Below are 22982 nucleotides of genomic sequence, written 5' to 3' on the forward strand. Positions count from 1 at the left end.
CTTGATGCTCAGGGCGGAAATGGGGAGGGTGCCCCCAGGTTATGGCCGCACCGCGCTGGGCGCAGACGTGTGTCCATGGCAACTGAAGGTTAAAGGAGAAAAGTGACTTTTCTTGGGGCTTACTGGGGAGATGTGAGGAAGTAGAAGAAGGGGAAGTAACAGCTTCCCCTTAAATTCCATGGAAAACCTAGAAAATTGTGTGAAACAAAGAAAACCTGACCCATAACAAAGTTCAACACATTAATCTCCAGGAAAAACGACAAGAAAAGGAAAAAAGAAGGCACCTGGGATCCACACAGAAGGCCTTTTAAAATGACTAGCCTGGGGCTTCCCTGGTGGCGCAGTGGTTAAGAATCTGCCTGCCAATGCAGGGGACACGGGTTCGAGCCCTGGTCTGGGAAGATCCCACATGCCGCGGAGCAACTAGGCCCGCGAGCCACAACTACTGAGCCTGCGCGTCTGGAGCCTGTGCTCCCAACAAGAGAGGCCGCGATAGTGAGAGAGGCCCGCGCACCGCGATGAAGAGTGGCCCATGAAGAGTGGCCCCCGCTTGCCGCAACTAGAGAAAGCCCTCGCACAGAAACGAAGACCCAACACAGCCAAAATAAATAAATAAATAAATTTTTAAAATAAAAAATAAATAAATAAATAAAACGACTAGCCTTGGACTTTCCTGGTGGCACAGTGGATAAGACTCTGCGCTCCCAATGCAGGGGGCCCGGGTTCGATCCCTGGTCAGGGAACTAGATCTCACATGCATGCTGCAACTGAGTTCGCATGCCACAACTAAGGAGCCCACGTGCTGCAACTAAGGAGCCCGTGAGCCACAACTAAGGAGCCCAGATGCTGCAACTAAGGAACCTGCCTGCTGCAACTAAGACCCAGTGCAACCAAATAAATAAATAAATAAATAATAAAATAAAATGACTAGGCTGAAGGTCCCTCAAGGTCCCCGTGAGATCTTTGGGTCCCTGTGGCCTCTCATTCAGCCCAACATACGATACAGTAAGTGCTCAATCACTGTTTATTTGGCTACAAAAGGGACAACGAATGCTCCAAGAGTCTGAAGGATAACTCAACTCCCTGAACAGATGACACGTTGAAGAAGGAGGAGCAGGAGACGGTCATGTTTGTAAACCTGCGGAGCCTGAAAACCACAGCAGATCACTGGTTGGAAAAAAATGTAAAACATCTGTTTTCTGCTTCGTACTTTTCTCTGCTTTCATGATTTGCTACAGTGAACATGTATTGCTTGAAGAGCCCAAAACGAAATTACTTTTAAAGGAAAATGCAGATGATCACTTGGCCACTTTAACAGAACCAGTTGGATCCACCAAAGGTGGGGAGGGAGGGAAGGAGTAGCAGTTCTCCTGCAACTGCAAAGGAGAATCACCTGGGGCAGGGAAGGGGGAGGATTCTTTTAAAAATCCTAGTGCCAGAGCCTCTCCCTGGCCCGTGAGAATCTTGAGAGGGCCTCCCTAGGAGTTCCCAGTGTGCAGTCCAGGCTGAGACCCCCATGGGGAGCTAAGATCCCACATGCCTCACGGCCAAAGCATAAAAGAGAAGCAGTATTGTAACAAATTCAGTAAAGGCTTTAAAAATGGTCCACATCAATCAATCAATCAATCAATATTTAAAAAAGAAAAAAATGGATAGAAATACAGTTGTGACTGGAGGTGTCACAGTAGATATTAGTAAAGTAAAAGATAAAAGGACATTGGGCTTCCCTGGTGGCGCAGTGGTTGAGAATCTGCCTGCCAGTGCAGGGGACACGGGTTCGAACCCTAGTCTGGGAAGATCCCACATGCCGCGGAGCAACTAGGCCTGTGAGCCACAACTACTGAGCCTGCGCGTCTGGAGTCTGTGCTCCGCAACAAGAGAGGCCGCGATAGTGAGAGGCCTGCGCACTGCGATGAAGAGTGGCCCCCGCTCGCCGCAACTAGAAAAAGCCCTCACACAGAAATGAAGACCCAACACAGCCAAAAATAAATAAATAAATTTTTAAAAAAGATAAAAGGACATAGAAAGTCCATGTAATTGAAAGGGGAAAATTAACAAATATCAGGAATTAAACTGTAGGGCAAAAGGTTTATCTGTTGTTAAGAGTTCAGATATTATGTCAATAATCTATTTAGTCCATAAAGAAAAATACCTATAAATATAGAGAAGCAGAAATTGCTTCTAATCTCTAACCTCAGTGTAATACACCAGAACTTCATTGTGTGCATATCACCAATATGACCACAAATGCCTGGGAATTAAAAACTTTTCCTTTGTCACTGCTCATTCAGTTTGGAAATGAAAATGCCTTTTCCAAGTGCCTTGATAACAAATGCCATAAATTATGTGGTGATGCCCCCAAATTGTACTTAGAAGGAATTCATAATTTTAAATGCTTTCCTTATTTTAAAAAATTAATGACTGCAGCATATAAATTATGTTCTTATTGGAGGGAAAAAAGAATACAAGAAAAGAATAAGAATACAGAAACAAAGATAAGAGCAGAAATAAATTAGAAAACAGAACATACAATGGCACCAAAAGCTGGTTCCTTCTCTCTTTCCTTTATTCATTGATGCAACATTCCTGGGGCACCTCTGAGCGCCAGGCCCTGTGCTGTGAGAGTTTCTGCCCCCAGGCCCAGGCGGGAGAGAGAGACACGTGAGCAGATAAAAAGGGGCAAGAGGAGAGGTTGGCAAGGGAAGCATATGCAGGAGGGGGGCAGCCTGCACCATCGAGGGGCCCCCATACTGAGGGTCACCTGTACTGTTGTCACCCACACTGGGGGGGTTACCTGCACCATCAAGGGTCACCATACTGAGGGTCACCTGTGTTGTGGAGTGTCACCCACAATATCAGTTGTTACCAAGTCAGAGAAGATAGGACAGACCCTTGTTTGGGACCGTCATGGGGTCTTTGAAAGGGCAGTCCCCCACATAGAGTGCTGGAGACACAGAAGAGAGAATAGTGGGGAACTGCACCTGGAGATGCTCAGAGCAAAAGCAAAATAAAGCTAAAACTGGCACCAGCTGGGGTAGCAGAAGGGCGTGGGTTAGGGTGGAGTTTTGTTCGTTTACGCGAGAGCTTCGGAGAGTTAAGAGCTGATAGAGGGAGGTCCCTGCTGGGTCTGCTGTGAACCAGCTCTGTGTTTGCCCCGACAGGACAGGATAGGATGGAGACGAAAGAGGGTAGTGGAGAGCACCCGCCGCAGAGCGTCTGGCTTGACTGTCAGTGAGTCACGGAGGGGGGAGGTGAATAAGAGGGCAGGTCTGGGCCCAGCCGAGGTGAAGGCAGCACCAACCTCAGCAGCGTCTCTGTGTGGTCAGCGGAGAGCACAGAGGTCCCAGGTACCTTCCATCGTGAGAGAGGAGCTCGTATGGGGCTGAGGCTGCCAGGTAAGGAGAACTGGGGGTATCCCTGTGGCTGCCAAGGTGAGAAGGGATATGCAGAGTCATGACCAGAGCATGGGGGGTGGTCTGGTTGGCTTTGAGCAGATGGAGCTAAAGTCACTTCCTCCGAGGATGTCCAAGGCAGTAGCTGGGATGCCAAGGTCCCAGGCAGGACAGAAACCTACCAAAGCTGCCGGGCTTGGAAAGCCTTGGGTTGCAATATTCCAGGTGGCCACAAGATGGCGACGGCACGCTGTGTCTGTCTCCATTCTGGAGAACTGAGTGTTTCAAAAATTGGTTGTATTTGTTGAAACTTTGTCTCATTTTTAAAAGTACACGTGTGGAACATTTATGTGGAGTAAATAAAGTGAGTCTGTACCTAGGATAGTTTGCTTGTCCTGGGTCAGGGCCAGGCACTCAGCTGAACTTGAGCTGAAGTGTCAGGCTGTGCAGAGCCAGGCTCGGACCCTCCTCTGGGATAGCCTTGGAACTCTGAGACCCTCTGGGCATCTCTCCCTATACACAGCGTCTGTGTTTCTGGGAAAAAATCTTGTGTAAATCCCATCATTATAAAGAATCTTGGGGCAGTCACTGTTTAAAGGAACAGTATAAATAGTTCTAGAGGTGACTCCCCTATTACTTGATCTCCTGTGTCAGTTCTCAGGCTGACCACCTTGGACTTGAAGAGAAGGCTTGCTGTGGGCGTCCGGTGCCCACCCCAGGTTAAATTCCCACCAGAGCATCCCAGCCCCCAGTCCTCAGCACTGGGCCTGTTGACCCTAGCGAGGCCAAGCCGGGCCCAGTGCCAGGCAGTGCTCGAGACAGGCCTCACCAGGGGTGACCCAAGGACACTGGGCCAGCCTGGAAGCTGCTGGGGTGGGAGTGGCGAGGGCTGGGCGATCTGGAGCACCTCAAGAAATCTGAGCCCAAACAGAACCAGAACAAGGTCTGATGAGGGTTTGGAACCATTTTGGGTTCTCCAGGAAATGGATTAAACCAAAGTGGACCCGCTCCCAGGCTCACACCACCCCAGCGTCTCCTCCAGGGTCGAACCCTGACCACAGGAATTTATCCCTTGACTAGGAATCCCCGGGATCAAAATTTGGAGCTTCCAAAACATTGTTTTTTTCCTTTGGCTATTTTCAGTGTCCGCCCAGAGCTGAGGCTCAATATCATACGTTTACTCTAGTTGGGAAATTAAGTTTCAGGATTCCAATTTCATAATACGAACCATTGCCCTTTTTTCTCCTTTCTGTAAATCTACCACTCTGAAAAAGGTGTTGACTTAATCTGACAACTAACAGTAATTCAGGTCTGCTTTGTAAATATCCTTATGTCTCCTGCCAAATCCCACAAAAGCTCGTTGCCTTTTTTGTGGGATTGGAACAAGAAAAAGCTGCACAGAGAAAACATTTCTGTGTATGTTGCACATCTTGTTATTGCTTAATGGCTCTTGAGTTTTTTGATGATGTTCTTCTAAGGATTAATACAGAAAATAAGGCAATCCTCCTTGAAAAACGGGTAAGTTTTCTTTGTCAGATAAGAGAGTTATGTAACCCAACATGTTTTCGCTTTTTGCCTTGGCCTCCAGGAAGCTCAGAGCTAAATGTAATGATCAGTCTTATCATTGTCAGTCCTGACGACCTCCCGTTCTTTTACCATTGTCTTTTCAATCTTCTTGTTTTATTATTTTGTGTGTTGGCGTGTGTTTTCTAATTCTAAACTGCTCCAATTCTCTTATGAAAGCTGGAAAGTCTGCTTCTGGGACTTAGCCAATGGAAAGTTATCAATAAAAAATGATCCCCAAAGCAGGAGTTCATGTGGGACTCCTTAAAATTTGAGGGTGGGATGAAATGATTCAAGGACATTGTGCAGAGGGTGACAGCAGTTGCCTACAAAGCAGGGTGAGAAAACCTGTTCTACCTCTTCGTCCCAGCTCAAGCCTGGGCTGAGGCGTTGCCATGCTGTCTCCTATATGGCAGGAGAGACGTCACCATTCACCTTGAGAGAGTGTTGTTTTCATTTGGTTTATGAGACAACAGGCTTGAGAACAGCTCAGGCAAAATATTGTTACATAGGCAGCCGTGGCCGCAGAAACACCCAGATCTAGATTCCTGTGTGGATTCTGCCACTGACTTGAGAAAGTCACTGAACTTCTCTGGGCTTTAAATGGCCTCTTCATCAGGAAGGTTGGGAGCGGGGCCGGGGTGAGGGGGGGGGGGGGTTGCGGGGGATGGCAGGTGAGAAGGGTGATGTGGAATTAGGTATTTATCCAGCCTCTAAATGAGGGATGGTTTTTACATTTAAAAACCAGGGAAGTTACAAAGAAAGAAATGTTACAAAGGAAGTATATAAAAATGTCAACGTTTGTATGTTAGAAAAAAAAAAATACAACTACTAGCAAAAAAAAAAAGGACAAAGGAACAATTTTAATAATAATCAAAGAAATGCATAATAAGCCAACAACACAGACCTACTTATTTTAATCAAAGAAATAAGAAAAACAATTTCTTTTAATGCACAATGCTGGCAGCAACATGGTGAAACTGACTTTCTCAACAGTGCTCACAGGAGAAATTAATCCGACCCTTTTAGAAAGCCATTTGGAGAGTTGTGTGGAGAGTTTTTATAGAGTGTTTGTAACTTTGGCCCAGAAATTGTACTTCTGGCGCTCTGTGCTATGAAAACAATCCACAAAATGGGAAAAACTCCTTGCAGAACGATGTTCATGGTGAGACTGTATTCTTTAAAATGGAATCAATATAAATATCTGATAGCACAGATAACATGAAATGGAATATGACTTATTTTTTAAATTAATGCTTCTGATGACTGTAGAACGTGGCAAATACTTGGTAAAGGAACATATAAAATAGTATGTACACAATAATTACTACCATTTATATGTCTGAGATGGTAGTTTTATTTTTATATATGAGAATTGAAGAGAATTCAAGAAAATGCAACAGTGGCTGTGCTGGGTTAGCAAGAAAACGTTTTCTCCTCTTTCTGGAGCCTCTGTTTTTCAAAATCGCAATGTCCTGTTACTTTTTTATGATGAAAAAAGGCATAGCTTTTTACTTTAAAGGAACATAAAAGAAAACAAAGCGATGGGTTAGGTGTGTGCTTCCCAGGTTTTTCAATTCAGAGCGGTGAAATTAAGGAAAAAAACAGGGATGGGGGTCCAAGAGAAGATGACTATATTTTAATTTTGCCAGGTTAAGGACATCTAAAAATAATATCTCCTATCAATGTAATTTAATAATTAATAATGTAATAAAGGAAAGGCCATTTTATTTTCATTTTTATTTTTTTAATTGGAGGAAAGGCCATTTTTAAAACCAAAAAGTAGGACGGACAAATTTTGCTATCATGTCCTTATTTCCTCCTTTGGCTGAGGACCTGTGGACCCCTTGATGGCCGGCTCTGGCTCTTGGGTCAGATTCGGGGCCCTTCACCCTAGATGAGCCAGGCCCCGCCTCTGACCCCCCAGCCACAGCTGCCCTAAAAGCCGCCCCTGGGCCTCAGGGGCGGTGGCCCCCACCTGGCAGCAACTGAGGTCTTGGTGCCATTTCCAGAACTTCAGAGGGCAGTGCTGGTTCTTCATTGGAAACTTCAGTTGGCAGTTATTTATACCTGTGATTAATAGAAACTAAGGCCCACTGGTTCCAAATACGGCACTCCTGATGGAGGACACCTGGCGAGGATGTGATCCCTGCTGTAGCAGACAAAACGCAGAGTTTTTCGGCTCCTCTTCTCTGCACCACTGTTGTCTGTCTATGAAATACACAGACAAATTGGGTAAAAATCATTCCCCCCTGGAATGTTGATAGCCCCACACCCTTTCCCTGGTGCCTGGAGAAGGAGGAGCCTCGCAGAAATACAGTGGGATCTCTACCATCTGGACCACACCTGCTCAGGAAAACGTAGGGAAGGTCACCTGGGAACATCGCCCTGTCCCCTCTGAGCGCCTGGTGGTTTGTGGATGAGAAGGAGCCGATGGTGAAGGGCAGGCACTTACCCTGCCTTCCAGGAGGCCAAGGCCTCCCGTGGAAGGGAGTCCAGGTTTATCTTCTCCATCAAACCACCTGTGTCCTCCCCATGAAGTCTGTGATTCTTGAACCTAGCCATGCATCCATCTGAACCAAGCACCAGGGGTGCTTTTCATAAGCGCAAAGACTGAGATTCTAAGGTCAGGTGTGGGGTCTGGGATTTTAAAAATATATCTGCAGGTGATTCCAATACGTAACAGACTTGAGAACAGCCACATAAAGGTCTCGGTGAATGTTCAGAGGGATCTGGCAGGTGTATGAATGAGGCCACAGTTGGGACTTATATTTATTCATTTAATAATGTAACTGAGTACATTTTGCTCCATCCCAACCTGGTGGACACTCGCCTCCAATTTTTAGGCCTCCGAGGTGCTCTCTGAGGGGGCCTCCATAATGCAATCCTCTCGTAAAGGGAAGAACTGCCTCCTGATGGATCCGTTTTGTAAACCCAGCGCTGTAAGGTGGGGCCCACCTCCAACCTCTCACAGTTCTGGAATGCTTCCCGGGGAGGTGTGATTGAGCCCTGCCCTCCTCTCCCTGGCCTGCAGCCAGACATGTTTTTCCGGGGCAATGCATTTGGGTGTGGTGTGTCACTCATCCTTTTTTCTGGCTATCAAAGGTGCAGATAACTAATAAGAAGCTGGATCTTAGCAACGTCCAGTCCAAGTGTGGCTCAAAGGATAATATCAAACACGTGCCAGGAGGCGGCAGTGTGAGTACTGTCACACTATCCCTGCGCCGAGCTGCGGTTCTGGGTTTGAGAAGTGGCATGAGTGTTTGTACTTGTGAGACATTGCATAGAATAAACCATTCTCAGGCTCGGAGTCTATCCGGGTCCCCACGTAAATGTAGCTCAGGCTCCCCACATCCGTGCCTACCGTTCCAGGAGGGGCGCCCGCCCCAGGGCTGCATGGGCAGAACGGCGAAGGTGACTGGTCCTCTCTCCGACCTGTTCCTGGTGGCTGGGTCCTCACAGCATAAGCCCCACCTTCGCCCCCGCTCACTGGGAGCCCCACGGCCCGTTAGAGTTTGGGCTGAAGGTGGCAGCGCCTAAGACTCCTCCGTCACCTGGGCAGGTTCACTTTAAGGGGCTCCACTGGGGACAGCTGGCCCGCTTGTTCTGAGGAGCCCACTCAAAGGTCTTTACCATCCTACCTCAGAGCAAGCAGAGGCCATGCCCTGCTCGCCTTTGACTTCTGCATTTGCAAGGGATGAGCTGACTCTTAAGCCTCTCAGCTCATGTTTGAAAACAGCTCCACCCCCGGCAGAAGCTCCAGATGCGAAAGAGCCCAACAAAAATGCACCAGGGACCTGCCCGCAACCGAGGCTGGACAGAAGTGCTGCTTTGAGCCCTTTTAAATTTGGCCTCCTCCAGACGTCCCCGCGGACTCCCTGCATCTCCAGTGGATGTGTCCCTGAGACTGGGGGCCGGCATCCTCATTCTCGCCTGCCCACTTGACCGGCTCTGCTGTTATCCTCCAAGTTCACAGACAAATGGGTGCAAACTTGGCACCCTGAGGCTCGGCCCCCCTTCTCCGCAGCCTCCCTCGCTCCCCCAGCCTTCTTGGTCAGCTGTAGGCAAATGTTTAAACCCGTTGGGGAGCAGGAGGTTCGAGGCCCTTTGAGGTCCACCCCTGGGGAGGAGGCTGGTTTCTGAGAGCAGGCATCTGGCCTCTGGCTGGCAGTGCCGGGGTGACAGTGGAGCCCCCGGGGTGGGGGGGGGGGCTCTCTGCAGAAAGTGCCCAGCCTGGGCCCGCATATCATCCGCGTCCAGACCTGGGGGTTTATTCTCGCAATGCGCTGCTGCCTGCTGCCCTGAGCGCCCGGGTCCCGGCTCTGCCACCGACGGGGCTGCTGCACTGCGCTCACTCATGCCTCCTGACGGGGCTGCTGCACGGCGCTCACTCACGCCTCCTCACCAGTGTCCGCTCAGTACCTCCGCCGTGCCCCCGTCCCTGCTCTCCTGTCCCACTGCCACCTCGTCTTCCGCCAGGAGAAGGGGTGGGGACCACCCCAGGCTGTGATCGTGGGCTCCGAGTGACGTTGCTGTTTTAGCTTTGACTCCGGCTCTCTGGCTTCCCTGCAGGTGGCAGGCTCTGGCCAGAGAAGGAACGACATGTGCTTTCCGGTTTAACTCGCATCTGGTGTGTCTGATCAGCTGGCGGGGGCTTGTGCTGCTGGGGCCGAGGGGTGGGGTCCAGTGGCTGCAGCCAGCGCCCCACTCCTTCAGGCGGAAGCTGGGGGCAGGGGGTACATTCCCTCTGCCGCTGGCGGTGCCCAGGACATCAAGGGACTTCCTCGGGGGCACCTCCCATCCCCCCTGCACTCTCTGCCAGCTGGTGGGCTAGCCTGTGACTCCGGCAGAGTGCCACAGGATGTCCCAGGCTGGTCCCGAGCGCTGTCCTTGGCCTGTGGCCACTGCAGTAGGAGCCGCCACAGAGAGCTCTTCTCCTGGTGAAAGGTGGCTGGGGGGCGACAAGCCCCAGCACAATGTCAGCCTCAGGCGTTTTGGGGACAGTGGATCCTTGGCCTGGGCTCTGCCTCTGTTTGCTCCCTGCCCCTCTTCTCCTCAGCTGGGAGGTGACTCCCCAGCAGGCAGGCTCTGTTCCTTCTCCTAGGGATTCTCCCTGCCTCCTGGCCAGAGCCTGGCCTCCTCCCTCCCCCTCCCCATTCCTTTCCCTTCCCCCATTCCTTCCCCCTCCCCAATTCCTTTCCCCTCCTCTCCCTTCCCCCATCCTTCCCCTTTCCCCATTCCTTTCCCCTCCCATCCCTTCTCCCTCCCCATTCCTTCCCCCTCCCCCATTCCTTTCCCCTCCCCTTCCCTCCCCCTCCCCATTCCTTCCCCCTCCCCCATTCCTTCCCCCTCCCCAATTCCTTTCCCCTCCTCTCCCTTCCCCCATCCTTCCCCTTTCCCCATTCCTTTCCCCTCTCATCCCTTCCCCCATTCCTTCCCCCTCCCCATTCCTTTCCCCTCCCATCCCTTCCCCCATTCCTTCCCCCTCCCCATTCCTTCCCCCTCCCCCTTTCCTTTCCCCACCTCTCCCTTCCCCCCATTCCTTTCCCCTCCCCTCCCTTCTCCCTCCCCATTCCTTCCCCCTCCCCCATTCCTTTCCCCTCCCCTCCCTTCTCCCTCCCCATTCTTTCCCCCTCCCCCATTCCTTTCCCCTCCCCTTCCCTCCCCCTCCCCATTCCTTCCCCCTCCCCCATTCCTTTCCCCTCCCCTTCCCTCCCCCTCCCCATTCCTTTCCCCTCCCCTTCCCTCCCCCTCCCCATTCCTTTTCCCTCCCTGCCAATCCAGGCTCTCCCTTCTTCACAGCTCCACCCTCCCTTCTCCCCCACTGGTTACCACATCCAGGCTGAAGGGAAGAGAAGGAAGCCTGTACACACCAGCCTTCACTTTCATCTCCCTCATAAAGGGAAGGAGGGGGAGTTCCCATAGCCCTGCCCCACCCCACCTCCGAGTGCCCGCTCAGAATCCGTCGTTAATCGTTAACTCACCGACGCCCAGAGGTGCGGGCTCTCCACACCTCCCTCCACGCACCCACGCACACAGGCCACGTCCACTTGTCAGCTTGAATCAACTCCATCAGTAATCGGCAGACGCCAGTAAGATTTTGATTAACGTAATTTGGGATTGTTCCAGATGATTTAGACCTAAGTAAAAACTCCTTTTTTTTCTGATGTCCTTGTTAATCCCGTTCTCGGGCACGAGGCCGTTTCTCTCCTGGGTAACTCCAGGGCAGGGAGCAGGAGCTGACCGGCTCCATGGTGATTGGCCTCCTGCATCCTCAGGTGACCTCACATGAGGGACGTGTCACCCAGTGACCATCAGGGACCCCTCACAGCCATGGCTTTGTAGAGACTTCCTCTAGGAGACCCCTCCGCTGATGCTGGGTCCCCGTGGGTTTGTCCTCCAGGGGGCTGAGGTCAGCAGGCGGCTGGGGGGTGGCTGTGTGGCCTGGCCACATGCTGGACCCTCAGGCTGGCTCTGAGCCCTGGGGCCCTTAGGCCTCCCCTACGTGTCTGCTGAACCTCCCTGAGACGCTAAACCTGTGATTTCTGCCGTGCTGCCCGCCCATCCTGCTGGTGTTGCTTTGCTCCTTTCTGTAAAGAACCAAAATGTCCAGGACACTGTGTGCCCTGGAGCAGGGTGGCGGGGGCGGGGGGCAGCTGGTGCTTAACTCTTACTGGGTTGTGGAACTGCTCTGGGGCCCTCTCTTTGACCACCACTGTTCTGTTGTGGGCTGCTGGGGTTTGTGAAGCTTCTCCCGGGAGGAATGCTCCTAACAGCCCCACACCGACCTCTGCTCTCAGAGGCCCAGCAGATATGGCTCTCTTGCTTTTCCAAGACTTTTCAAATGCTGCACAAACAGATCATATTGATCCCTTCTTTCTTTCTGTCTTCACTGAACGTGATCTGTCGATTTCATGTCAGGAAAGAGAATAACTTTTTCACATGTAAGTGTTTGCTAAACCAAAGGTGTGGGCCCTGCACAATGGGGAAGTAGCCCTGTTTTTCCCTGAGGGTCCTTGTCCTGTGGAATTGAAGGCACTCCATTTGTTTTGTGAAGACCCAGCTCCCCTGGGGCAAGGGTGGCAGAATTCCAACACATTCCACCCCCCCCACCCCACCCGCCCCTCACCCCCACCCCCGCCATGACTAGGGTGTTTTCCTCGTGGCAGACAGGAAAACACTGTCTGAGCAGGGCCTGGACTTACACAGCTGCTTTTCATTGCATTACGCCCCCAATAAAATAATCCTATTTTACTGTCTCTCTCATTCTCTCTCTCCTCCAGGTGCAAATAGTCTACAAACCAGTGGATCTGAGCAAGGTGACCTCCAAGTGTGGCTCATTAGGCAACATCCATCATAAGCCAGGTAGCCAGCCCTTGTAGAAGGCAAGGACGGGGCGGGGAGGCCTGAGGGGTGGGACAGGATAGGGTGGTGCTTTCTCCGGAAGTGCTTGGGAAGGACTGATGGGATGGGCCATGAGGGGAGTGTTAAGGGTGGAACTTGCTGCGGCCTGGGAGGTGTGGCTCTGTGTGTTGTTCCTGAGCAGGGCCAGGCTGGCCAAGACAAGATGAGGACGGAGGGCAGATGCTGGTCTAAATCCTAACCCGCAGTTCTCCAAGCAGGCTGCACACGGGGTATCTAGAGCTGAGAAAGGGCCTGATCTGGCCCCCAAAGCCTGGCTAATGTGGATGTCCCAGTTTGGTCCTCAGCCAACAGGAGGGGCATTTCACCAACTGCCCCAGCTACAACATGGGACCCTGGGCTGTTGCCGTGCTCCCACTGTCACTTCATTTCAACAGAAAATGATACTGTTGGAACTCCCCATGCTAACCCTTTCCCTCTTCATCTCATGCTGTATAGAAATCAGTGCTATCTATAGATCTTTCTGAGACAGTGGAAATGTTCTATACCTGTGCTGTTCAGTATGGTAGCCACTAATGACATGCGACTATTGAGCATTTGAAATGTGGCTGGTGCAGTTGAGGAACTGAACGAATTTTATTTAATTAAATTCGGGGAATTCCCTGGCAGTCCAGTGGTTAGGCCTCGGCGCGTTCACTGCCAGGCCTGGGTTGGATCCCTGGTCGGGGAACTAAGATCCCACAAGCCACACGGTGCTGCCAAAAAGATAAAATTCAATTAAAATTTAAAAATAAATAAAATTTAAGTAGCTACAGGTGGCTAGTGGCTACCATCTTGGAGAGCTAACTTCCGCCTGGAAGGCCAGAGCAGGGCCTTCTGCTTTAGGCCCTGTTCAGGGCTGAGGTCTTTACTTGAACCGTGACTGCAGGAAGAGAAGGTCGTCAGAAACGTAGTCTAGAAGGTGTGTCATTACTTCCTGCTTCCCCTGGACATTTTGTGGGAGTTCAGTCTCTCCCAGTGAAAACTATGCCTCTCCTGAGGCCACCATCCTACCACACTGGGAGCAGCTTTCTTTTTTTTTTTTTTTAATAAAGTATGGATATCTTTTTAAAATTTAATTATTTATTTATTTTTGGCTGCATTGGGTCTTTGTTGCTGCGCGCGGGCTTTCTCTAGTTGTGGCAAGCAGGGGCTACTCTTCGTTTTGGTGCGCGGGCTTCTCATTGCGGTGGCTTCTCTTGTTACGGAGCATGGGCTCTAGGTGAGCAGGCTCAGTAGTTATGGCGCACGGGCTTAGTTGCTCCGTGGCATGTGGGATCTTCCCGGACTGGGGCTCGAACCCATGTCCCCTGCCTTGGCAGGCAGATTCTTAACCTCTGTGCCACCAGGGAAGTCCCAAGGGAGCAGCTTTCTTAAGTGGCTTTATCCTTCCAAAGAAAGTAATGTAGTTCGTCTCTTCCTCAGGCCATATCTCCCACACTTGGGCATGGCATCAGGTGTCTGAGGAGGGAGAAAGGGTCAGGGCCCCTCCTTATTAAGGGTGCATTTTGCCATTTAGTTTAATTCTGAGGTCTTATAGGGCTGTAGCTTATAGGATGTTGGCATAGAAAGACTTGACTCTTTGGAAGCCAACTAATTTAGAATAATTTCTCGCGAACTGAGCTGTCATCTACCTTTGCATCATCTAAGGAGGAAGAGTTTGCTGAGTAAATATTTGATGTGCACCCTGATTAGAGAGAGAAAGCAAACTGTTTTCAAGCCCTTTAGAAGGACCTACTTGCTCCAAACCACGCTCTAAATAAAAGCTGGTCTTAGCTCCCCCTCAAGGTTGGCGTCTGCATGGAATCACTCACTTGCTTAGCCCTCACTCAAGGCTTGGTGCCCTTGTGTGCATTGTGTTCCAGGAGGTGGCCAGGTGGAAGTAAAGTCTGAGAAGCTGGACTTCAAGGAGAGAGTCCAGTCCAAGATCGGGTCCCTGGATAACATCACCCACGTCCCTGGCGGAGGGCATAAAAAGGTAAACGGGCAGGGCAGGGAGGAGGCTGTAACAGAGTCAGGCGGACAAGGCTGGTCCAGTTTCCCACGGCAGGAGAGCTGAGGGTCCTGTATTGCCTGGCTTGACGTGGATTCTCAGTTACCACCAGGCCTGCGGGCTCCACCTGGGCTGCCCTTTGATGTCCCCTGGGAGCTTTAACACACTTGATGCCAGGCCCCACCCTGGAGATCCTGACTGATTGGTCTCAGGTGCCATCTGGGCACCTGGAGTGGAGCTTTTAAAGCCCCCAGGTGACTCTTTAGTGCAGTTAAAGGTGAGAGCCACTGCCCTAGGCCCTGTGGTGGGCAAGCATCCCCAAAAGGAAGTAGCCATCACCAAAGCCAGCCCCAGTCACCAAGAGCCAGTCACGGGAATGTAACCTAACTTTCTAAATGGGTCACTAGGCAGTTAGAGCAAAACAGTGATGCTGGAATCCAGATTTCGGCAAAGCCTCTGTAAGTGTCCACGGGGAGGCTGCTAGACCAAGGACCTCAGCGTTCCCTGCAGTTTCTAGAGGCCCTGGGTCTGGCTCTGGGTGTCTGTGTGCAGTGGGGGCCGGGGGACACCGGCGTCTCCCTCTGGGCCCATTGCAGAATGCCGTCTGGTGGCTGCACTTTTTCTCTTCTGCATAAATACAGCAAAGTGCCCTCTGGGGTTTCCTGCCCACGCCTGCCCTGAAGTTCTGCAAGTGGCTCACTTTCCAGTCTTCAGTGCCTCCCAGCAGCTGACTGAGGAGTGGTGAAGGGAGAAGGGATGTCCCAGAGCGGGCGTGGTAACTGCGACCCAACGCAGCAGTGAGCAGCGGTGCAGCCCAAGGGGGCCCCGCTGGTCAGAAGTGGCAGCCGGGCCTCGCTTGGAGGCCGCCAGGGTCCCCACGGCAGTCACCACCCCTCCCCCCATCCCGCTCGCCACCTCCTCCTCTGGTTCTGAACAGACACACCCCACCTTTGCGGTGAAAGCCCGACAGCATAGTTTTGGAGAAGCCTTTGCTGGCGTGTTCTTCAATCACAGGTTGCAAACTGAGACCTCGGGGCCGACCTGACCCGTGATGGGGGCGCCCAAAGGCGGGGGTAGGACGGGGTCCTGGCCCCGCACAGGGCTCCCTGACCATCAGGCTTCCTCATGCTGGGCTTCCCCAGGTGCAGGAATACTTCTCAGTGCCGCCTGCGTCTCTGTTAAAAGTGAGACCCAGGGAAATGAGAAGGTTTTCTGCAAAAGGCCAGCTTGTTCCCATCGCCGCCCCCAGCCTGTTTAATGCAGGGCCTCCCTGCCCCGGGGAGCTTTAAAGAGACCACGTCCCACCCCCAGAGAGTCTGACTGAATATATTGTATATGGAATGAGTCTGGGTAGGCCTGGGCGTTGGTGATTCCCAGTTGAAGGAAGGCCTCTACCCCTGACTCTGGAAGCTTCTGTGTCCTGGGAAAAGCTCTGGGCTTGACTCTGCTCGGAGGCGTGACCCAGGCAAGATCTGCAAGCCATCTCAGCGTCAGGTTCCCCTTCAGCAAAGCGGATAGAAACATTCCCGTCCCAGGCTGGTTGTGAGACCCGGATGAGGCAATGTTCAGGAGGGTGCCTGGAGCTTTGTAGTCATCAAAGAACATGAGTTAGAGCCAAATCCGAGTCAGAACTTCTCCCGTTTTAACTCATCTCTGTGATGCCTCGGAAAGGGTGGGCCCTGCCCTGCCCACTGCCCAGGAGACACTGACCTGGTCCCAGAGGGTCCTCTTGTGTTCAGTCCCCTATTTCCCTCTGTGATGAGCAAAGCTGCTGACAAGCAGTGGAGCATAGGACCCCCGCCACCTGAGTTCCTTTCAGTTTGGGGGATTTGGGGACATTCCCAGGATGCTGTCCCATTTTTCTTAAGAACATAAGTGTTCTTATCAAAGCTTATGTCAAAATGGCCTTTCAGTTGTAGTAATAAGGGAGAGTCCTTTTTTCATAGTAGTAACCCAACATGAACAAAACAAGCATATGGCTTAAATGGGAGCCTGGTTTTTCTCTACACTCAAATGCCCCTGCAATAGGCCCTCTTTACCTGGGGTCCAGGGACCCCTGAAATTGTAGGGAGAAGTTGTCATGTGTGTATGAGAGCAGACACGCGTGTGTACACATTGTCCTGGTCTCACCAGATGCTCAAGGAGGTCTTAGGACCCAAAAAAGGCTGAGAATTACTGTGTTCACCACTTCAGGACTCATCAGGAGAGAATTATTATGTACTACTGGCATCTCCAGCTAATGCTTTCTGCTTCTGGGCTTCCCAGGTATCCTTTGGAGCTGAGACCTCTGGGTCAAGGATGCTCTACTTTATTTTTGTTTATTTTTAAATTGAAGTATAGTTGATTTACAATGTCATGTTAGTTTCAGGTGTACCGTACAATGATTCAGTTATACATACATACATACATACATATATATATATTGTTTCTCAGATTCTTTTCTCTTATAGGTTATTGCAAAATATTGAGTATAGTTCCCTGTGCTATACAATAGGTCCTTGATGGTTATCTATTTTATATATAGTAGTTTGTACATGTTATTCCCAACCTCCTAATTTATCCTCCCCTCCCCTTTCCCCTTTGGTAACCATAAGTTTGTTATCTATGTCTGTGAGTCTCTTTCTGTTTTTGAAATAAGTTCATTTGTATGCTTTTCTTTAATTTTTTAAATTGAAGTATAGTTGATTTACAGCATTGTGCCAATCTCTGCTGTATAGCAGAGTGACTCGGTTATACACATATAGACATTCTTTTTTTATATTCTTTTCCATTATGGTTTATCACAGAATACTGAGTATAGTTCCCTGTGCTATACAGTAGAACCTTGTTGTTGATCCATCCTATATATAATAGTTTCCATCTGCTGATCCCAAACTCCCTGTACTTCCCTCCCCGACGCCCCTCCCCCTTGGCAACCACAAGTCTGTTTTCTATGTCTGTGAGTCTGTTTCTGTTTTGTAGATAGGTTCACGTGTGCCATATTCTAGATTCCACTTATCACACATAAGTGATATCATATGGTATTTGTCTTTCTCTTTCTGACTGACTGCACTTAGTATGATAATCTCCAGTTGCATCCATGTTGCTGTGCAATGGCATTATTTTGTTTTTTATGGCTGAGTAGTATTCCATTGTATATATGTACCACATCCTTTTTTTTTTTTTTAATTTATTTATTTATTTTATTTTATTTTTGGCTGTGTTGGGTCTCCGTTGCTGTGCATGGGCTTTCTCTAGTTGTGGCGAGTGGGGGCCACTCTTCATTGCGGTGCGCTGGCCTCTCACTGTCGCGGCCTCTTGTTGCAGAGCACAGGCTCCAGACACGCAAGCTCAGTAGTTGTGGCTCACGGGCCCAGCCGCTCCACGGCATGTGGGATCTTCCCAGACCAGGGCTCGAACCCGTGTTCCCTGCATTGGCAGGCAGATTCTCAACCACTGCGCCACCAGAGAAGCCCTCACCACATCCTTTTTATCCATTCATCTGTCGATGGACATTTAGGTTGTTTCCACGTCTTGGCTGTTGTGAATAGTGCGGCTGTGAACATAGGGGTGCATGTATCTTTTTGAATTACAGTTTTGTCTGGGTATGTGCCCAGGAGTGGGATTGCTGGATCATATGGCGACTCTGTTTTACTTGTAGACTTTCTGATGATGGCTGTTCTGACTGGAGTGAGTGTTACCTCATGTGGTTTCGACTTGCATTTCTCTAATAATCAGCGTGAGCATTTTTTCATGTGCCTGTTGGCCATCTGTACGTCGTCTGTGGAGAAATGTCTATTTACGTCTTCTGCCTATTTTTTTAAAAAATTTATTTATTTATTATTTTTAGCTGTGTTGGGTCTTTGTTTCTGTGCGAGGGCTTTCTCTAGCTGAGGCAAGCAGGGGCTACTCTTCATCGCGGTGCACGGGCCTCTCACTGTCGCGGCCTCTCTTGCTGCGGAGCACAGGCTCCAGACGCGCAGGTTCAGTAACTGTGGCTCACGGGCCCAGTTGCTCCGCGGCATGTGGGATCCTCCCAGACCAGGGCTCGAACCCGTGTCCCCTGCATTGGCAGGCAGATTCTCAACCACTGCGCCACCAGGGAAGCCCGTCTTCTGCCTATTTTTTATTGGGTTGTTTTTCTGACGGAGCTGTATGAGCTGTTGCATGTTTTGGAACGATGCCCTACTTTCAAAAGGGCTTCGTTGCGTCATGTTTCCTAGTACACCTGCCAGTGCTGCCACCTCCAGCATCCTCACCAGTCACTGGCAAAGGGGAGGCATGTGTGTGGCTCACAGCTGCACGGCAGGGGCTCTGGCCCCATCCCTGAATCTCCTCCAGCCTCTCCTTCCACGCTTTCATTTGCAATTTGGCAATGTGTGTACGTTAAAATAAAATGCGCACGCCTTTTGACCTACTAGCAATTCCACTTCTGGGATACACTTACAGTGCACGTGTGAAATGATATGCCTACAAGGTTATTCAAACACAGCATTATCTGTGAGAGCAAAAGACTGGAACAACCTAAATATCCACCCACAGGGGCGTGGATACATTTTGGTCCATCTGCTGCGAGGGGAAACCACACAGCCCTCAGCGAGCAGTGAGGGAGCTGTGTACTGATGACAATGCAAGGTATTAAGTCTAAGCACCAAAGTGCAAAGCATGTGGATATCGTTGCCTCATGTATGGTATTTCTTTTTCTCTACTCACACATACACGTGTTTGCGTGTGTGGCCTTTCTTGGGAAGGGTACGCAAGAAACTCACAGTGGCCGCTGCCTCTGGAGAGGGAGGCAGCTGGCAGGTGACCAGGACCCTGCAGAAGCTTAGCCGTTGGGAAACGATGAAACTGTGGTCCCCACCACGCCTCCCTCCCACCCAAGGCCAGCAGTTGGCGGGGCCTCTCGGCCTCACCCTGCCCTCTCCTCTCTTGCAGATCGAAACCCACAAGCTGACCTTCCGCGAGAACGCCAAAGCCAAGACCGACCACGGGGCGGAGATTGTGTACAAGTCGCCCGTGGTGTCGGGGGACACGTCCCCACGGCACCTCAGCAACGTCTCCTCCACCGGCAGCATCGACATGGTAGACGCACCGCAGCTGGCCACGCTCGCCGACGAGGTGTCCGCCTCCCTGGCCAAGCAGGGTTTGTGATCTGGCCCCCGGGGCGGTCAATAATCGTGGAGAGAAGAGAGTGAGAGAGTGTGGGAAAAAAAGAATAGTGATCTGGCCCTTCGCCCTCTGCCCTCCCCCAGCTGCTCCTCACAGATCGGTTAATCGGTTAATCACGTAACCTGCTTGTCGCTCACCCCTGGCTCGGGACTTCCAAATCGGTCACTGGAACGAGAGCCAAGGTCATCTTTCCAAATTGACGGGCGGGCCAATCATAATAAAATATTTTTAAAAAAACCTTAAAAAGATGGCCCTACCCAGAATTTCCTTGGGCAGTTACTTTCTTTTTTTTCCCCCCCTCTGAGTGCACGAGGGAGGAGGAGAGGCTCTGAAAGCTGCTTCTGGGGACTCTCAAGGGCCTGGGGGGCGCCCCATCCTGGGGGTGTCACAGAGGCAGCAGCGGCAACAAGGGACTCGACACTTGGTGCGCTGGTGGAACCACAGGCGTAGGGCCACCTTTGGAGCAGGACGGGGTGCGGGGGCGGGGGGCTGGGCAGGGGGGAGGGCGAGGTGAGAGGGGGTGTGTGGGGCGTGAGGATACCGGAGGAGGAGGAGCTCAGGGAGGAGATGCTGAGGACGGCCCGGGAGGCGCAGCAGGCAGGGCACAGCCTCCGCCGCCCACAGCGAACTCGGACCAAGTGGCCTCCGGTTCTTGGTGGCCCGGGGTCTGCTGCGGGTCGGCGTGCCACCCTCTGGAGGGAGAAGGGCTTACACCACGAAGGGCAGGGGGCGGGAGGAGAAGGAAGGTTGCGGGAGTGGCATCCGAGCGCTGGCCTCTTTCTCCCTCCCCGCAGGGTGGGGGTCCTGAGCTGAGGGGCTTCCCTCTGCCCCGCGGAAACCCTGTTTTATTGAGTTCTGAAGGTTGGAACTGCAGCCACGATTTTGGCACCTCACAGACCTGGGACTTTAGGGCTAACCGGTTCTTTGTAAGGACTTGTGCCTCTTGGGGGACATCCGCCTGTTCCCAAGCCTGGGCCTCTGGCATCTCTGGAGTGTACGGGGGCCTGGGAGGAGGCTCCTGAACCTCTCATCCCTCCCACGGCCGCCGCAGCCACCTGTCTGCCCCCACCACGCCTGTGTCTGCCGTGCGGCGCCCAGCCACTGCCTGTACCCCTCGTTACGTCACGCCGTCCCGCGTTCCCAGCCTCACCCCACCCCCCTTCTCAGTAACGGACATTGTTTAGATGGGGAGGCACCTCCTCTGAACCAAGGGGGAAAGTCAAGGAGGGCAAAGTCCAGACACGGTGGGGGACCTCAGTCTCTCAGTCTAAGTTGTACTCATCCAGCTGGCATGTCCCTCACAATGAACCTGATGACCTTACTCGGTTCCCTGCCCTTGCCCCCATCCCAGATGGGAGCCAGGGTGGGGTTCGCAGTGACCCTGGACGTTTATGCCGTGTTTACTTGGAGAGCCTTTTCTCCCAGAAGGCCTGGTTCCCTTCCTATGCCGAGCTGGCAGCAGGTTGGCCGTCCTGGATGCCAGAGATGGCACGGGGATGGGCAGGCAAGGCCCCCAGGGCAGGACCACGCTCCCTCCGTTCCTTACGTCTGCCCCAGCTTGTGACTGCCAGCCTCTCAGAGAGCCCAGCCGCTGCTCAACCCCAAGTGCATATAATCAGCCCTCCACACCCCAAAAAGGGAAACACGCCCCCTCGGAAATGGTTCTTCCCCCAGTCTCAGCTGGAAGCAATGCTGTCTTGTCCTCCTGGAGCAGCTGAACATATACATAGATGTCGCCCCTCCCTCCCCATCTGCACCCTGTCGCGTTGTAGTCGGATTTGTCTGTTTATGCTTGGATTCACCAGAGTCACTATGATAGTGAAAAGAAAAAAAAAAAAAAAAAAAAAAAGGACGCATGTATCTTGAAATGCTTGTAAAGAGATTTCTAACCCACCCCCCATGGGAGTCCTAGATGTCTCTCACCCCCCAGCTGGGACTTGGATCCAGAAGGCCAGTGTGACTCTCTTCTGTGGGGCCTCCCAATTTTTGAAAGACTTTCATCAACATCTGGGACCCAACAGAGACCAGATGCTGACATCTGAGAACCCTCAGCTGCAAAGAAGGCCTGAAGCACAGGAGGAGGACAGAAGTTATGGTACCCCCTCCCCGCCCCCGGGGCTCCCTTCTGTCAGGCAGGGGGCAGTGTGTCTTGTGGTGAAGATGGCCCTGGAGAAGCCCCACAGCAGCCCTGAGAGAGGGTCGTACAACTCCCTGCGTCACGAGTGCCCACTGGGGAATGGTCTGCAGCCCGCCCCTCAGCCCGGGGTCCCGCTCCAAGCTCTCCCGCAGGAAGGCTGGCCCAGGCCTCCCCACCCGGGGCCTGACGGCCACAGCAGGGGTTGGGATGCACTGCCTGCCCTGGACCAGCCCCAGGGGCCTGAGCCTCCTGACAAGGGTGACAGGTCAGGAGACACCATTTCCAAATCCTTGGCCAGAGCCCCTGCTGACCTTGCATGAAACCCATCTCCTGCCATGGGGAAAGGGAAGCAGCCTTTGTAGAAATCTGCTGTTTGTTTGAAGAAAATCAGCAACCTCGGCCTGGTTCTGCCACTTCTGATTTGGGTACAGTTAAAGGCAACCCTATGGGGCTGGGATGGAGTCCAGGGCCAGACGCTTCATCTGCAGCCAGAGGATCATCTGGGCCCAAAACTTCCCGCAGTGAGGCTCTCCTCTGTCCTCTGAGTCCCAGTTGGTCTTGGAAGGGTTCTGAGGAAGAAAGAGGAAACTTGGTGTGAAGATCTGGTGGCCGTTAGAGATGCAGCCCCTCATTACTGCCACCGATTCTGGCTGCATTTCCTGAACCTCTCCCTGCAGTTTCTGCGCCCCGCTCTTCAGTACCTTATTCCGAGGGCCTTACTTGGCGGGCACCTCGTGTTGCGTGGGCTGTTGGGAGCAGCCCGAAGATCGTGGTTTAGGGTCATCAGGTCAGTGCTGGCAGGGAGCCTGCAGAGCGCAACGCTGGCTTGGAACCGTCAACGAGGACAACCCCCCCTCCCCAGGGCTGGGCATTCCCCCACCGCTGTTTCTTCCAGGGTTGGTGTCCCTCGGGCGGGCTAGATAGGATACACTATCCGCCTGGTCGCTGCAAGCTCTGCATTCACTTTATCAAAAGTTCCATTTGAACTGGCTTCAGTGGTGAGACTATCCTGTTTGCAACTGCTTGTTGGGCTCCTGGTGGGGCGGTGGGGGGAGAGGAGCCTGTAGGAGAGTTACCACTGGGCAAAGGGGAGTCTTGGAGAGCAGGAGTCCAAGGCCTGGTAACACTTTTCTTCCTGATTTCAACCACGTGTGCTAGAGGTCCCTTGGGATTTCACCTTCTCACCGACAGGTGCCACAGGCTGCCAGCTAGTTCCCATCATCTTCTTCCCGGCCAGGTGCAGGCAGTGAGGCTTGTGGAGGAATCCGGAGATATGGTTGCTGTGACCTGCTGCCCTTTTGCGGGGTTCCCAAGCCCGCAATCACGCCTCCCAAACACGCTGGCA

The 22982-nt window shown here is 52.0% G+C and overlaps 1 protein-coding gene across 12 annotated transcripts in view; it reads left to right on the forward strand.

The window, feature by feature from the left end:
• The window catches only part of MAPT (microtubule associated protein tau), a 109185-nt gene extending 86659 nt beyond the window's left edge, over window positions 1-22526 (forward strand). For 6 of the 12 annotated variants that reach the window (XM_007175823.3, XM_007175835.3, XM_007175837.3 and 3 more), the window contains 5 exons: window positions 8061-8153; window positions 12239-12320; window positions 14222-14334; window positions 19267-19474; window positions 20295-22526. In XM_007175823.3, the coding sequence (XP_007175885.2) occupies window positions 8061-8153; window positions 12239-12320; window positions 14222-14334; window positions 19267-19474; window positions 20295-20308 (510 nt within the window). In that variant the 3' untranslated portion in view covers window positions 20309-22526. Of the gene's footprint in view, window positions 1-8060; window positions 8154-12238; window positions 12321-14221; window positions 14335-19266; window positions 19688-20294 lie in introns of those variants that run through there. The other 6 variants (XM_057536462.1, XM_007175839.2, XM_057536460.1 and 3 more) reach the window with 2 other exon arrangements.
• Window positions 22527-22982: the final 456 nt, after the last annotated feature.

The sequence above is a fragment of the Balaenoptera acutorostrata genome, chromosome 20, assembly GCF_949987535.1.
Source record: "Balaenoptera acutorostrata chromosome 20, mBalAcu1.1, whole genome shotgun sequence".
NCBI lineage: Eukaryota > Metazoa > Chordata > Mammalia > Artiodactyla > Balaenopteridae > Balaenoptera > Balaenoptera acutorostrata.